General features: G+C 42.1%; 1 protein-coding gene across 1 annotated transcript in view; it reads left to right on the top strand.

The window, feature by feature from the left end:
• The window catches only part of AGPAT4 (1-acylglycerol-3-phosphate O-acyltransferase 4), a 58,355-nt gene that overhangs the window by 38,715 nt on the left and 4,623 nt on the right, over positions 1 to 15,017 (top strand). The window contains exons 5-7 of the mRNA XM_083856254.1: positions 2,203 to 2,305; positions 3,616 to 3,691; positions 8,960 to 9,158. Coding sequence (XP_083712380.1) covers positions 2,203 to 2,305; positions 3,616 to 3,691; positions 8,960 to 9,158 — 378 coding nt within the window. The remainder of the gene's footprint in view (positions 1 to 2,202; positions 2,306 to 3,615; positions 3,692 to 8,959; positions 9,159 to 15,017) is intronic.

Raw genomic sequence — 15,017 nt, 5'->3', positions numbered from 1 at the left:
ATGCTAGAGCTGCTTTGACTCTGGATGCTTTCTGACAAATTTTAATTTCATGCAGCCTTTTTCTTAGACACCTTCATTGTTATTTTCCTGTGCTCTAAGAATGAGAAAGCTAAAATCTTTAGTTATCTTCAGTTATATCTGGACAACAGAAGTCTGTTTACTCCTGCACATTGCTATCATTGTCTTGGGTTTGGCACTGCTTTGCACCAAAAAGTTTCAATGTGGTATTAAAAGGTACTAGACTGAATATTAAACTACAGACCAGTTGGAAACTGGAATAGTTTTGTTGTTGTTTTTTGTTTGGGTTGTTTTGGTTTTTTTTTTTCCCCTGGAGAAAAGGAAAGCTCTGTGTAAGACTGTCAGCACATAAAGATGTTCCTGACCATCTCCACAGAGGGTTTTTTCAGAACAGGAGAACTGTTTTCCAATGTGTCTCAACAAAAACCCAATTCATATAAAAACTCAAATGTAGATGCCTTGTAAGAGATGGAAGAAAAAGTGTTCTGTATATCATACTTCACTTTATTGCATCCCTATTGTTGTTAGAATAATCTCATGCTATTAAAGAATAAACTAAGACGCTTACACTGTATAAACCAAACTGAGCTCTTGTTTTCCTTCAATTACATTGGATTAGTAAATTAGAGTAGATTAGTAAAATCCTTCTGCACTAAGAAGCTTAAAAATGGAGGCAGATAATTTATTTTTAAAAAAGTAATTTCATGCTTGTATTGTACAGGCAGAGTGGTGTGCTTGAAGTAGATTCTGGCTTGTTTTTAGTTTTGAGTTTGGGCTAAGAACCTAACTGTAGTAGGAGAAGAATGGAGTTGTTAGCGAGGGACAGAGTCCTTTTGCACTGACAGGGGTTTTTTGGCCTTTGTTTTCAGGATTTCCTTTCACCACTGAAGCCAGGCTATTCTGTTCTCCACTATGAATTCAGTTTTGCAGTAACAAATGATGTGGTGAGTTTCTGGGAGGTGAATTCTGAGACCAAACCATATTTAATCTCTCATAGCTAGAGAGGTTTCAAAACAGAGCAAATCTGTCCTGTGTAATAAAAGTCTTAGGTGGGTCAAGAGGTCTCACAGTAAAGGTTCACCACATGCATTTTTATTAATTATTGCAAAACTCTAGAGCAGAAAGCCTAAAATACAACAGGCTACACATGAAATTGCTTCTTAGTCACTTTTGTGACAAAAAAAATAGGGAAGTTTTTTTTTCTATCATTGCCCTTAGAGTTCATACCATGATGCACAACTAATTTCAGTGTCAGGAAAATGAGTTGTTCTCTGGTAATTTTGTGACATCAGGAAAATAGGGTATCTAAGGATGTGTTCAGATAAACTTTCTTGCAACACTTCATGTGGTTCTAAACAGTAAATGCTTTTTCTGTGGCAACTGCTTGTTACTTCTCTTTTTATCTTTAGTTTATCTGCCATCAGCCAAATGGTTTTACTCTTCCAGCTCAGTCCTGAGCTGCACAAAGAGTTTTCTCAATGCTGGAAGTTTGGCTGAAGTTTGTTCAGCAGAACTTTTACCCTCTATTCCTCCCATCTGCATATCTTCATAGCAGCAGCCAGCTCACACAAGATGTGGTGTGTGCTTCTCTCTGTGCCTTTGCCCCAGGGGATGTGCCTGACTTACCAAACAATGGACATGAACCAGGGGCTGCTTCGGACCCCAGTCATTTATAATGGCTGCATTAAACCCTCCTGCTGCAGGAGGTCTCTGCCTCACACACTTTACCTGTTCTTAGTCAAGGGGTATATATTGTTCATTGTTTATAAAATGTGTATCTGCCTGGTTGTTTCCTCAGATTTAGAGGGTAGTTGTTGATTCGCAGTGAACTGAAAAAGGTAACAGTTCTGCAGCCATTTGATTCCTAGGAAGATTAGGTGAATTCTCTCAGAAGCTGTAGCTGTGTTCCCTATGCCCATCATTCTGCACCTGATGAGGAAGGAGGCAAGGGTGGATGGAGAGCAAACTTTCCTGTTCTGCTGCTGCAGTTCCTGAAAGTCACTGGTTATTTGGCATCTGAAAACCTGTGTGTTGAATATTCCATTGTCATTTTCACCTTAGTGACAGCTCAAACTGTGTTGTTATTGCTGATGACTTACTTAAATATTCTTCTTGTCTAAGAGAGAATTACTTATTTCCATTGTATTACTACAGTAAACACATAACCTGTTTTTCTTCTTGTAGTTTCTGCAGTCTATGATTCTACCCTTAATTTTAGAAATAATGAAAATCCAACATTGCTGGGAGTTCTAAATGGAAAGAAATATCACGCAGATTTATATGTCAGGCAAGTAATCCATATTTTAATTCTTTTTTAGCAGGAGTGTGTATTTGAAATCACACTTGCTCAAATAAGGGAATGTTTTCAAGTGGGTAACGGAAAGGAGATATCTCCCAGCCTTGTTTAACAGAACTTCAGATGAAAATTTGTATAGGTTGGGATGTGCTTCTGGTAAAGTTCTTTGATTATAAATATGTGAGGAGCCCATAAATGTCTACAGAACTTTTTGTTTGTTATTTTTTTATTAATTTGTGTGTGTTAGCTCAGCAGCAGCACCGGGGCCTCTTTTCACTCACTTGGCCAGAATACCAAACACAATCTAAGTGTTCGGGTGGAGTGGCACAGGAGTTCCAGAGATAGTTCCAGTTCCTTTGGTGGAGGTCAGGCTCAGGACTTTCCCATCTGGTGGTGTTGTTGTTGATGTATTTGACAGCTGCACCCTCCCTACCAAGAAGTGGGTTGTTCAACGAAAAAAACATTACCTGGATTCCTTTTCATTGAGGTTTCTATAAATTGCAAATACCCGAATGGCTTTCCATGATCTTAATGGGAAAGAGCCAATTCTCAGGTGAGGTTCTACCAGCAGCACCTGTGCTACAGGCACTCAGGGCATGTGATGATGTGGGGTTGGAGCACAGGAGCCTAGCACAGGATGCTGCAAATGATCAGGGGTTCATCATAACCCCTTAAGAGCTGTTGTGGACCAGTGAGCTGCTCCAGTTGCTTTATCCTGGATAACAACATGAAGTGGAACAGGGTGACCTTTTCTTTCTACTTCTCCTTTTCTGCCCATTTGAAAAAATTTTTTTTTCAGAACTGTTTTTGTCCCAAGGGTAAATAGAAAGTTGCTCTTGATTCCTCTTCCCACTACCAGGTGGTAGCTCAGCCTGGTGTCCGTGTGTTTGGTGTCCACGGCCAGGCTGGATGGGCATTCACAGAGCCCTGCCCGTGGATGTCAGCTCCATTCCTCTTGCTGTGTCTCCCTTTGCACCATTCCAGCCTGCTGCAAATCAGTCTGGCATAGCATGGAAATTGCTTTTCACAACTCAGGGGAGCTGCTTGCCCATCCTGAAAAGCTCTTACAGGCAGGGTAAACCTCGTGACTAAATTTGTTTTGGCAATTAGTTGGGGACTATCACAGATTTCTTCAAAACCTCCTCCATATTTGCCTGTTGAAGTGCTGTAGGTGTTGCACAAGTTAAAAAACGGTTAAAAATGTAGTGAGTCTCCTGTCAGATAATCTGTGTAATGCAAATGCTGTTCATGAAAGTCAAAGTATTTAATATTCTTAATTTTCTCTTGTTTACCATTGGCAGGCGGATTCCACTAGAGGATGTCCCAGAAGATGAGCAGGAATGTTCTACCTGGCTCCACAAACTATATCAAGAAAAGGTTGGTCTTTTTGTCAAGACAGCACGTGTGAGCACTTGTAGTTCTGGATCATTTATAGTGCTAGTAGACCTTCACAGTGTGCATGTGTAGTGTCCTAATTTGGAGGCTTGAGGTGAGTTGGTTTGTTTGGTTTACAGGCTCTATAGGTGCTCTATTTCTCTATATACAAACTGATCTGCTGCTGCCAATCATGATTGCTTTCATTTATACATAGAGCAACAGGAAGAAAGCTTAAACAAGCCCTTCTAGAGCAGTTTTAAGCCTCTTCTTTAGAAAGTTGCATAAGGATACAAAAATTGAAGTTGCCTTACTGCCTTCTGGTTGGTAGAAAGACTCCCTTCCCCTAGAAGACACCTTCTAAATCGAGAAGTAATTTGTGCACTAAATAAGATACTTCATTTAGCGTATTGGAATTTTTGTCCCTTGTTTTACTCTGCCTTTTTACCAAGGCAGATATCCAGCACTAAAAGGACGGACTGATAAATTGTTTTTACACTGCGGGTATAGAAAGCATGCATTTAGGATTCCTAATTTCATAGGATGGGGAGAGAATAATGATTGTGTTTGTAGATGCCCAGTGCGGGGGCGGGGAGAGGTGTTTTTTCTTTTTTTTTCTTTGCAAATGCTTTCATATGAATCCTTCAGGTCTTTCAGAATCTGTTTCTTCTGGGCTGTTCCAGAAGAATATTGGAGTTTTTGAATATTGGAGATAGTTTTTGGTGGATGTGCTCTTTGAATGCACATAGCACTCCCATTTCAGTCAGTGGGAGTCACAGGTATGCACAGCATGAGGGCCTGGCAGCTCATTTTACTTCAATACCTTGATCAAAGTTATGTATTCATAATGGAATGCAGCAGTGCTTTGGATTTAGAAATTATAGAATAGAGCTATGCTCTGGTTTCCTCTCACTGGGACAGCAAAATTCTGCTGTGCCATTTGTTGTGCTCTTCCCAGGACACCACATGAGCATTTCTGTATGAACAGTGCCCTGGCTTTTCTCAGTTTCAAACCATGACTGTTCCTGGTATAATTCCTAGTTCCTCTAAGCAGCTTGCTTACAGGAATGTGGAAAGCAAATGTGTCTTGAGACCTCACTTGTAGGTCTACCCCCTTTGCCTCTGATCCCTTCTCACAGTTTGTGCCTGTAACACCCAATTCAGGCACAACCCCCCAGCACCTTTGCAGAAAAGCAGGGTGTTACCCTCAGGCCCATGTACATGCAAATGGTCCTTTTGCTCAACGTTGCAGAAGTCCACTTTCTGCTACTGTGACTTGTAGCCCTGTTTCATGTCCCTGAGAATTATTCAGACGTTTGCAAGACAAGAACATAACTGTGAATGTGGCGGTTGTTTTCCTGACTCCTTTATTACATAGTTGCAGTAATTCACTCCAAAATTTTTCTGTTATTCTCTCTTTGGCAAACATTCAGTTGCTTCTAGTGCAAGCAGAGTGTACATCTATCCTTCATAATATTATATTGTACAATATATCTTAGTAGTCTTCATACCTGTTCTTCATGACAAATTCATTTGCTGGTTGGTTAAGTCTCTGGTTTCCTATTTAAGTATAGGAGAAGTTTTGCATCCAGGAGTGAAGTGTGGTGTGCTCAGTTTTCCATTCCACTAAAACCTTTTTTGGTTATGTGAATGTTTTTGATTGATAAGGCTAGAGGGAGTTGTTTGTTTGTGTTTTGGTTTGGGATTTTTGGTGATGATTTTAGTTTTTCTCTGAAGGACAGCATGTTTCTCCTGCTCCAGCTGTTTTACCTTAGTGAAACTTGTTTCATTGCAGTCATTCCTGGTTTACTGAAGCCCATGTCTTTGTAAAATCAGACTAGCAGAATATAGAGCAGGGACAACTTCTTCCAGAGTTCTGAGATGATGAAAGCCAACCTGCAGGGTAAAAATCCGATTTTGTTCCACCTTTCTGCCCTGCATCTTAAAAATATAGTAGGCTCTTAGGCTGGATAACAAACAGCAGTGCACCCAGGTGCTGTTTCCAAAAATTAGTTATGTTTCAGATCATCTTCCAAATCAGAAAATGTTTATGAGATAATGTAAAAAATTGTTATTCAAAGGGCAGTAATTCATTGCAAGATACACACTCATCCCCTGCTTTGTCTGTTTTGGTTGCAGCACTTCACTTGCTGTTTCAAAGATGTGCACGTTACTGGAAAACAGAGACCTTACTTTAAAACGCATTATGGTTCCCTGTGCTGTTGCTTATTCTCAATAAGTTTAATAATTTTGCAGTAGTTTCTCAAGAATGACATAGAGTGCACTGAATTAGGCTGTTGTAGCATGATTTAGTGGCTAGAGAGTGCCCCAGGGACTGAGGTCAAGGACTGTGCACTCAAGATGATCAGGATTGCAGAGCTGTTGGAATGAGTAATGAAATCAGCAGTTACTGGACATGGAAAGACGTGAATTTTTTAAAAAAATTATTTATTTCCCCATGTTGACATTAGTAAAGGAGTGAGAAAAGCTTATGCCATTGTTTTTTATCTCTGTGTCTGATCTCACCTACATGCACCTCAATCTGAGATACTTCTCCCTGGAAGTGTTTATGTTCTTGCTATTTATCACTTCATTTTTTGGCCTAGTTACTGCTATAAATGCAGTTGAACAGTCCTGCCAGATAAACAGTGGCCTTGTGCTGCTGCTCTAAACCAAACACTGTCCTCCTTCCTTTTTCAGGCTTACAGTAAGTGCCATGTCCATATGCTTCTTCCTCACCAGGGGTGGAGTTTGTCCTTCCACATTTGGCCAGCACTGTATCAGTTAGTTCCAAATTAGAAGTTAAATTTGAGTTGCACATTGCCTTTTGTTTTTATTTATTTTCTTTTTTTTAACTGCCATTGCTAGAAAGTCTCCCTTTGACTTTAACAAGGTTGAGGATCTTTTTGCCAGGTGTGAAGAGGTAATATGTAGTAGTCACAACTCTGCTAGTCCTTGCATATTTGTTTTCTTTTTTTACCTCCTTAAGGCCTCAGTGCCTGAAGTAGTACTGCTCGAGAAACATAATTTCCATTAAAAAGAGAACAAGGTTCAAATTCTTCTTGCTTGTAAGAGAAGCTTGGAAAACAGGGCCTGAAAATATATACAGAAATGTCTTAGGTAATCAGCAAAGCCTAACTGAAGAGGAGAAGTGTACAGAACTCCAGTGTTTGGGAACAAAGAATATATTTTTGGATACGCGTTCTTTGTGGACTTCCTCACAAAGGGGTGGCAGCATACCTCTGCTGTCAGACCTCCTGGTGGGAACAGGGAGGAGGTATCTAGTTAGCCTCTCACAAGGAGATGGATGTTCCCTGATTTCTCCTCACTGCATTATCCCTCCCCCTCACTGTCTGAAGTAACTTAAATTTAGTGGGGGCAATAGAGGGAGCATGTTTCCATGTGGGAATGTGATACCTGCGTGGATGGAATTTATTACAAACCGAAAAGAAGCTCTGTAGGCAGAGGAATGAAAGGAACCTAATGTGAGTAAGGTAGTTCTGAGAAATGGTGAGGTGTATTACCTATTTAAAGCCTGACTTGTTGCTGGATATCATAGGCACCCTTGCAAAAGCTTTTAAGACAGATGAACCCATAGATGCCTTTTGCAAGTGAATGAACATGTTTAAGTGTAAGGAATCGTAACCGAGGAGCTGTTCCCCACAACAGTGGGGAATGTGGTGGAGTCGTTGGCCTTGACATTGCTTTGCCTTTTGTATTTGTTTTCTCTCTGTCTCAAGCCTCTCAGGGGTATTGCTGCCCCTCATGCCATGCAGAGTCAAGGAAGAAAACTCTGCTGTGCTTGTTTCAAGCGAGCCTGTTCTGCTCTCTGTAGTAGCAGGTCCTCTAATGGCAATGCCAGCAATAGTCGGGAATTTTTCACTTCCTGGGCAATACCAGTATATGGAAACTTAACTGTAAATGTAGTAAATTCATTTTACTGATGGTGAGTAGCCCTGTGTTATAAAGAAGTCTTCACTGCACTGGGAATGAAACTTTATACACTGTGAACGCTGTCGAAGATGGCTCAGTAACTGGCCACAGTGATCCTACTACAATCCAGCTCACAGGAGTAAAACACAATTTTTGTAATCTCAATAAAGAGAGTGCAGTGCTTTTAATTACTTTAATCTCAATGTTCACTTTGAAATAGATAAAGTGGTAACAGCTTGTAATTGTTCAACTTGCTATTAAGTAAGTAAAGAATTGTTTGTGTCATCTGGAGTGTAAGTGTAAAATACTAGCATAGTAGGAAAAATAGTCTTTTGGTTGATTACTCTTGGCTTTCCTAGAATTTTTAGAAACCAAAAATCCTTTCTTTTAAGAAATATACTTCATTCTGATTAAATTAAGGGGGTTTTTATGTCAGTCTAATGCTGACTTCATTAATTAACCAGTTTTTTGTGATAACACAGATTAATGGATAACAGATGAATAATTGCTTTTGAAAAAGGAGGGAGGGTTTTTTTCCCCCCACCCACTTTTGATATCTTGGGTTAATGAGATCAGTCAAGGCAATACTATTCACCTGTGTGGGCTACAGAGGAAGATACTGAATTCAAAGTCTCTTGTGCTTTAAAGAACAGATACTGCAAAACAGAAAAAAACAACCCCCACCCTGTTATCCTCCCTTTATTATACTTTAAGGTCGAATCCTTTGCTCAAAGCCAGTGAGAGATTTTTTTTACTGTTTACACACCAAACTGCCTGTAGGGAGCTTCAGCACCCAAACTTCCTACCACAAGTGTCATGGGAACAAGGTGAACAAGACTACATCTGTGGGACAAAGTCAAGAGGGGGTGGTGTTCCTTGGAGTGTGGGAGAAAACAAGAGGGAACAGAGGATGCTGCTGAGTATGGATCCCAGCCCCTTCCCTGGTTTACCTGCAGTGCTTGGGCAGTGGCTGTGGCTCCTCTAGGAGATTCAGTGGTGACGTCTGCATTGCTGCAGGAGTGCACATCCCATCGTCCCTCCTGTTTTCCTAGGCTGCTATACTCTCCAGGTATTTTTTAGGCTGCTATGTGTAGGAGAAAGAAAGTATTCACACATCACTGTATGCTCCCCTTTTCTTGTTTTGTTTTGGTTTTTTGGATGTTGTTTTTTTTTGGACTCTGTGTTCATTGACTTCAAAGTACAAGCTTTCCAGCCATCAGCTGGTCTTTGATCTTCCCCTGTGGTTACAAGCCTCCAGAAGGAGGAAGATCAAAGCCAGGAATGGCTAGTTTTGTTGGCAGATGGGGATGTAATTGTTGCCCTCCTTTGTTCTACTAGGATGCATTCCAGGAAGAATATTACCGCACAGGAACCTACCCAGCAGTCCCTACAGTACCACCCCGTCGACCATGGACACTTTTGAACTGGCTTTTCTGGGCCTTATTGCTGCTATATCCTTTGTTCAAGCTTCTCATCAACATGATCAACAGTGGATCATCACTGACACTGGCTAGTTTTGCATTTGTCATTATAATAGGTAAGTTTTCTGATACAAAAAGATTACTTGCAGGGTAACTGTCCAGTAGGATTTACTGAGATTTGCTAAATATAAACATGACTTGTGAATTCAACAACACATCTAATATGTCCACTCTAGCCTGAACTAAGTTAAAAAGATTCTTTTTTTTATAGTTGTAGTAATTTTTATAGCTGCATACTAAATTTTTTGTTTCTGTAGAATTCAAACAGTGACTTCTCAGTGGGTTGCCTACAAAAGCCTTTCTTTTCTTGTGTTGTGTGTTGCTGTGTTCTACTTTAAATGCTTAGAAGAGAGGCACAAGGATAATTTATTCCTTTGAGAATGCTTTTGTCTAATCATAGTCTGATGTGTCATGCACTGGTAATCCATGAACTCGTGATTTAAGCACAGCCTGTTGTGACCATCTACTCTGATGTAGCACAGGGCGTGGACTGTCACAGGTGATTCCTGCTGTTCCTGTGGCAGTTCTGACCTACCTTGGTCCATACTTCAACTAGTATAGTATTTAAGAGGAGGAAGGAAAACAGACCAAGGAGCTGGCCTAAAGAAAGGGAGGGAGATCTTACTTGGTGTTTTCCATGGAAGCAGGAGCCAGGTCAGTTCAGCAAACTGCATCATATCTGGGTGTCTGTGATTGAGTGTTGGTTTGAAGAATAAGTTCCTTTCCAGAATAAGCCATGCATTTTTAAAGCAAATACTTTCTGTGATTGCACTGACCATCACAGGTATTTATGATTTCATCACCTTCACATCTCTGTATACTACAAAGTCTTGTAAAAAGAAACAGAACTTCACAGTATTCCTGGCTCTGAGAGAACTTGGATACAGAGGTGACTTAAAAAGCCACGTCCAGAATGGCAACACAGGAGATAAGAAAATGTGGAGCATTTTCTTGTCTCAGAAGTGGATTTTCGCTCTCTATCCAGGAAATTGTTCCTAGCATGTAACATTTCTATGCATTCTCAGAATTCTGAATCTTGAGCTAGATCGATCAAGATTTAACTAACATCCTTTTAGCCATTTGTAAAGAGTTTGATGTGGTAGGCACACAATATTCTTTTTCAGAAACTGCCCACCAAAACAAATGCTGCATTAAGCTCCTCTTGGTGCTTCTTATAGAGGTAATTGGAGAAGGAACAATTTATGTGTGTGTGTGCATGTAAGCAGGAAATTTCCTTCATGATGCTGTGAGCCAGAGGAAGGAAAACAAGCAAGGATAATGTCCAGCAGAATAGTTGGTGTATTAGGTGGGCAGGATAGAGGAAAAAAGAATGGAATCCCGATCTCGTCTTCATCTGGAGAAATTGTTGGTGCTTGTTACCCTGGAAATGCTTTGCATAAAATGTGTAAGAATTCCTTGGAGCAGCAACTACAAGTTAAAAGCCTCTTTTTCCACCCACCTTACTTAGTGGAAGTTGCAAGCAGTGCAAGCAGTGCCCCCTTTCCCTTCCCTGCCTGGTGAAGAGGATGAGAGTGTAGAGTGAGCACTGTGGTTGGGGTAGGGATGGGAGGCAGTGGGTTCAAATCCCTGTCACTTGCAGAGGAACGTGGGTCAGCCTCCCATGTGCTCCTGTGCCAAGTGGGTAAACAGCAGTGGGTGGGATGAGGTGTGACACCATTGAAAATGCTACTGCCTGGCAATTTGCTCAAGAGGACATTTGTTCTGCCTTTGGAAGAAATGCTGGCATAGTCTGTTTGGTGCTGGATTGTGGAAGGACAGCTTAATGGTGCACTGAAGCATAGCTATTGCAAAATGGTTTGAACTTCTCATCATTCCTTCAGCATTTTCCTCTTAATTCAGGTTCTCCACTCAGCAGACTGTTGGTTGGGTGCCATTTTAAACTGCTTCATGCTGTGTGTACCCTCCATAGGAAGCCTCACACCATTATTCAGGGCTTCTGGAGTTTAACCTCAGGGCCGACTGCCTTACTGCTTGGCATTGTAGCATTTGTAATGGTTTTGGATGTAGCCCTTTGTAATTTAGCTGAGTGACAGCACACTCCTCACCCTCCACCCCAAGCCTAGTACCATCTTGCCATTAATGACCTAGGTCACCTCTTTCCTCTATCAAGAAGTGAAAGAAAGAACCTGTAAAGGAAAAAAGCTATGATGCTACCAAGACTAGACAGCAAGAATTACCTTCTTTTCATTTTTTCCCCTTTTCTTGCTGTCTTATTCCCCAGTTATCTTTCTTCTGTTTCTAGCCACAAGAAAAGGTTAATAAGCAGGCTGCTCTGAGTCATCTCTTGCATGCAGTGGTAATCCAAAGGATTTATTCTCAGGTTATCTGTAATATTGGAGCTACCAGAAGACTACAGCAGCAGCCTGCTGCCAGAATGAACAGCAGCATTGGGTGTGAGCTCCCAGGCTGCCAAAGCCCAGCAGAGAACACCTTGAAGGGTGTGTGATGTGCATTGCTGCCCCACACACACCTGCCCCACCTGTGGGCTGGTGCAGCTTGCAGCCCTCTCTGCTGGCTCTGCAGCACCTCTGTGCTCAGCAACAGCTTGGTTCTCATTCCACACGTGCTGTGACCAGTCCTGAAGTGCCTGCAGTTCCCTGGGATTTGCCCTGCAGTGGAGGAGCCGTGGTAGAGGCTGTTGCCTGATCAGACTCAGCCACCTTTTGCTGATGAGCAGGGAATGAGAAAGACAATGTCACTTATGATCAGAGAGCAGCCACTGTGAAGCTGTGGAGGGAAGAGAATCCATGGGAGTGGAAGAAAGCTTAGCCATTAGTTAAACCAAACAAAACAGAGCTGGTTTATCCTGATCACTTAAAACTGGATGTGTCATTATGTGCCAAAAGAGCAACAGTTACCTTAGTATGTTACAGTCTGTTTCTGATTTTCCATATTCCTTTAAAACCAATGTTACAGGTAGTTGGAAATAATTGGTCTCTTTCTGTGGAAGCAGGAAAAAACGTCAGCCCAAGCTGTCACGTTGAGTTTCACAGCCAACAGCTGAGTTTCTGTAGCAAGACCATTCTCCCCTGTGTCCTGTATCCTAAGGGGGATCTCTGTCATGAATGTTCTGGATGTGGTGCAGCCTTCCATTGGTAGAGGAGCAGCCAGTATTTTATTCTGCAGTTTGTCTCCAGCTTTAGGCAAGGGTTCAAAGTGACTCCTGCAGAGCCTGAGAGACAGGGGAGCAGGGACACAAACGCAGCTCGGAGGTTGTGGCTCTTGGTGGCAGCTGGAACTGTCTGCCCAGCACAGCCAGGCCACAGCAAAGCAGGGAGGACTGTGTTTGCTGTCTTCACACTGGGAGTGGTTATTGGTACCTGGTGGCTTAGCAGTGTAAAAGGAACGGTTTTCTGTAGACTGGAGGGATTTATCAGATGACAAAATCAGCTCTTCCTCTTGCTCCTAGCAGACTTTTTCTCACTCTTTGAAGCACACAGGTAGTGGTTTGGTTTTTTTTTCTATGGCACTTTGACAGCTCACCTGCTACTCCAGAATAAGGAACTTTACTGCAGTTCCTAAAAGCCCATTGTAGCAGATTGCTGGTTTTAAGGGTGGGTTTCAGTACCTAATACATGTGCAGATAAGCACAAAATAAACCTTTTGTGATAAGAGCAGAGTAACTAGGAGGTCCTTTTACCTGGTACTCTCTGCATTGCTTCTAGATTATCATTTGTCCTTTGGATAGTTTCTGCTTATTGTGCTGTCCAGTAAACCACTGGCTGGCTTGTAAGTAACTGGCTGTTTAAGTGGAAAGAGCTGGAAGAAAAACACTCCACTCAAGCTGGAGTGGAAGGACGGTAATCCCTCAGACCCGACCTCTGAGATCTAAGAATGAATAACCAATGTACCTACAGCTCTGCTTGGCTGAGCTCAAACTCTCAGCCCTAAATCAATGACATTCCTTTATACTGTGAATGCTGTCTCCTTGTGCTTTGCTGTGCAGCAGTTTGGCTGTTTATACTCCCAACAGTCAGCACACTGTGCTCATACTTTACTGCTGCTCTGGGACTGGGAGCCCTTTGTGATACTGCTTGAATCAATACAAGGCAGTTGCTGCTCCAGTATTGTAATAAGTTAGCTGAGACTCCATTTTCTTCATGTGGGAAAAGCCAATTCTTTGTTCACATAACTTACTTTATACAGTTTTCACAGACCTCGTGTGCAGCATCTACTGGCTGGTAGTTTTCTTACTACTTAATTTATTGGTCAGAAGGTGATTTGTGTGTACATGCTAAGATTCAGGTTGTTTACATTTTTCCTTTATGGGTTCTCATGGAACAGATCTTACTGTTTACACAGATGCACTTACTTTTCAACCCAAGAATAGGTGGTTGTATTAACAAACCTTTCATACCAAGATAGTTTTTGCATGGGAACTTGCAAATTGCTTAGCTACACTTAGAGGACAGGCTAGCTATTAATTTAATAAAGCAGGCCTGATTGTATGAGGCCTTTCTTTTATAATTCTTCTGCCAGAGGATAAATGCTGAAGTAGCTTGAGAGACAGAAGTGTTTTGAAAACCAGCTTTAGTTTCATAGGACACATGGCAAGAGATTTAGGTACTTAGCTCACAACAACTATTTAAAACTTGGTGCTGATATTTTGGGGCTGAAGCAGTGAGCATGTCTGTCAAATGTCAGTATCTGTATCTGACAGCAGCTTCTTTTTTTCCTCCTGCTCCTCCTCCTGCTTCCCCAGTCTCATTTGGCTTCAAAGAAGCAAATGTTGGGTTGCCTTTCATGTTTTGATAACTTGTTGAGAAGGACACCCACCCTTCATGCTTTAGAAGTAATATATTGCAAAGCTGTCAACAGCAGTTAAAAGGGGAATGTATGCAAAAGATTAGAGGGTTTTTAAAGGGAGCAACAGCTATTCAATGTTTAATGCTAAAAGCAGGGTGGCATCTGGGCTGATGGCACGGAGCCAGCAGCTCTGTATCAGTTCTAGGGTGAGAGAAGTGTTTAATCTGAAGGGAGTGCAAGCAGTGATGAGCCAGCTTGGATTCCGTGGGAGCTGCTGTGTGTGTGCTGTGGCACTGTGTGTGGGATCACACTGCAAACCTGGGCACGTCGCAGTGTCCGGGAGCAGAGTGTGGAGCACAGGGCTGGAGCACAGTGTGACCTGAGCAGTGAGGCTGGCAGTGCCTGCAGGCTGGGAGGAGGAGGGGACAAGCCAGCAAGGTTGTATCAAGTTTTACAACACAATACGAACCATGTGCAGGATCGTGCCTGTGTTGATTCTGCCTTTTGGTGGAGCTGCCGGATAGTCTGGCCTTTCAGCCTGGTGCCTAGAAACTGAGGGATTGGGGGTGGATTGTTTTCTTTTTTTGTGTGAGTGTGTTGCTTGTTCCTTCTCCTTCACAGTATGTAGGATAATGGAAATGTCTGCCACTCATACAGTCTTTAGTTGTACAAATCTTAATTTCAATGCATAACCTATGTAACTCAAGTGCAAACTCTGTGTGGGAAATTTTTATGCCCGTGCCTGCTGTGCTGCTTATAGCACTTGCTGGGTGATATAAAGGCAGGGTAACAGATGAGAAAAAGTCCAGAAGCGTAAGAGAAAAGGTGGAAATCCTTTGCACTAAGGTTTTGCTGAGGGATGAGACATGAAGGTGTTGGTTTTCTGGGAGCTAAAATGTGTTCCAAGAAAGAGATTACACTATTGGTTCTCCTGACTGTGTCAGCTCAGCCCTCCTTGAGCCCCTGGCACTCCAGCAGGCAGAGCAGGAGAGCAGGTCCTCAGCAACCTCCTGCATCTTTTGGATGCTGAGTAATGGTGAGCACAAAGATGCAGGAGCTCAGTTACCTCAGTTTGCTATGGAGCAGCACAGGGTACTTCAGCCAATAGCTTCTCTCATGCATTTCTTAAGGTGGTCTTAAACCCTCAC

Source organism: Zosterops lateralis (genome assembly GCF_965231275.1).
Source record: "Zosterops lateralis genome assembly, chromosome: 3".
NCBI classification, from domain to species: Eukaryota; Metazoa; Chordata; class Aves; order Passeriformes; family Zosteropidae; genus Zosterops; species Zosterops lateralis.
Note: the sequence above shows the minus strand (reverse complement) of the source record. Positions and strands in the feature narration are given on the sequence as shown.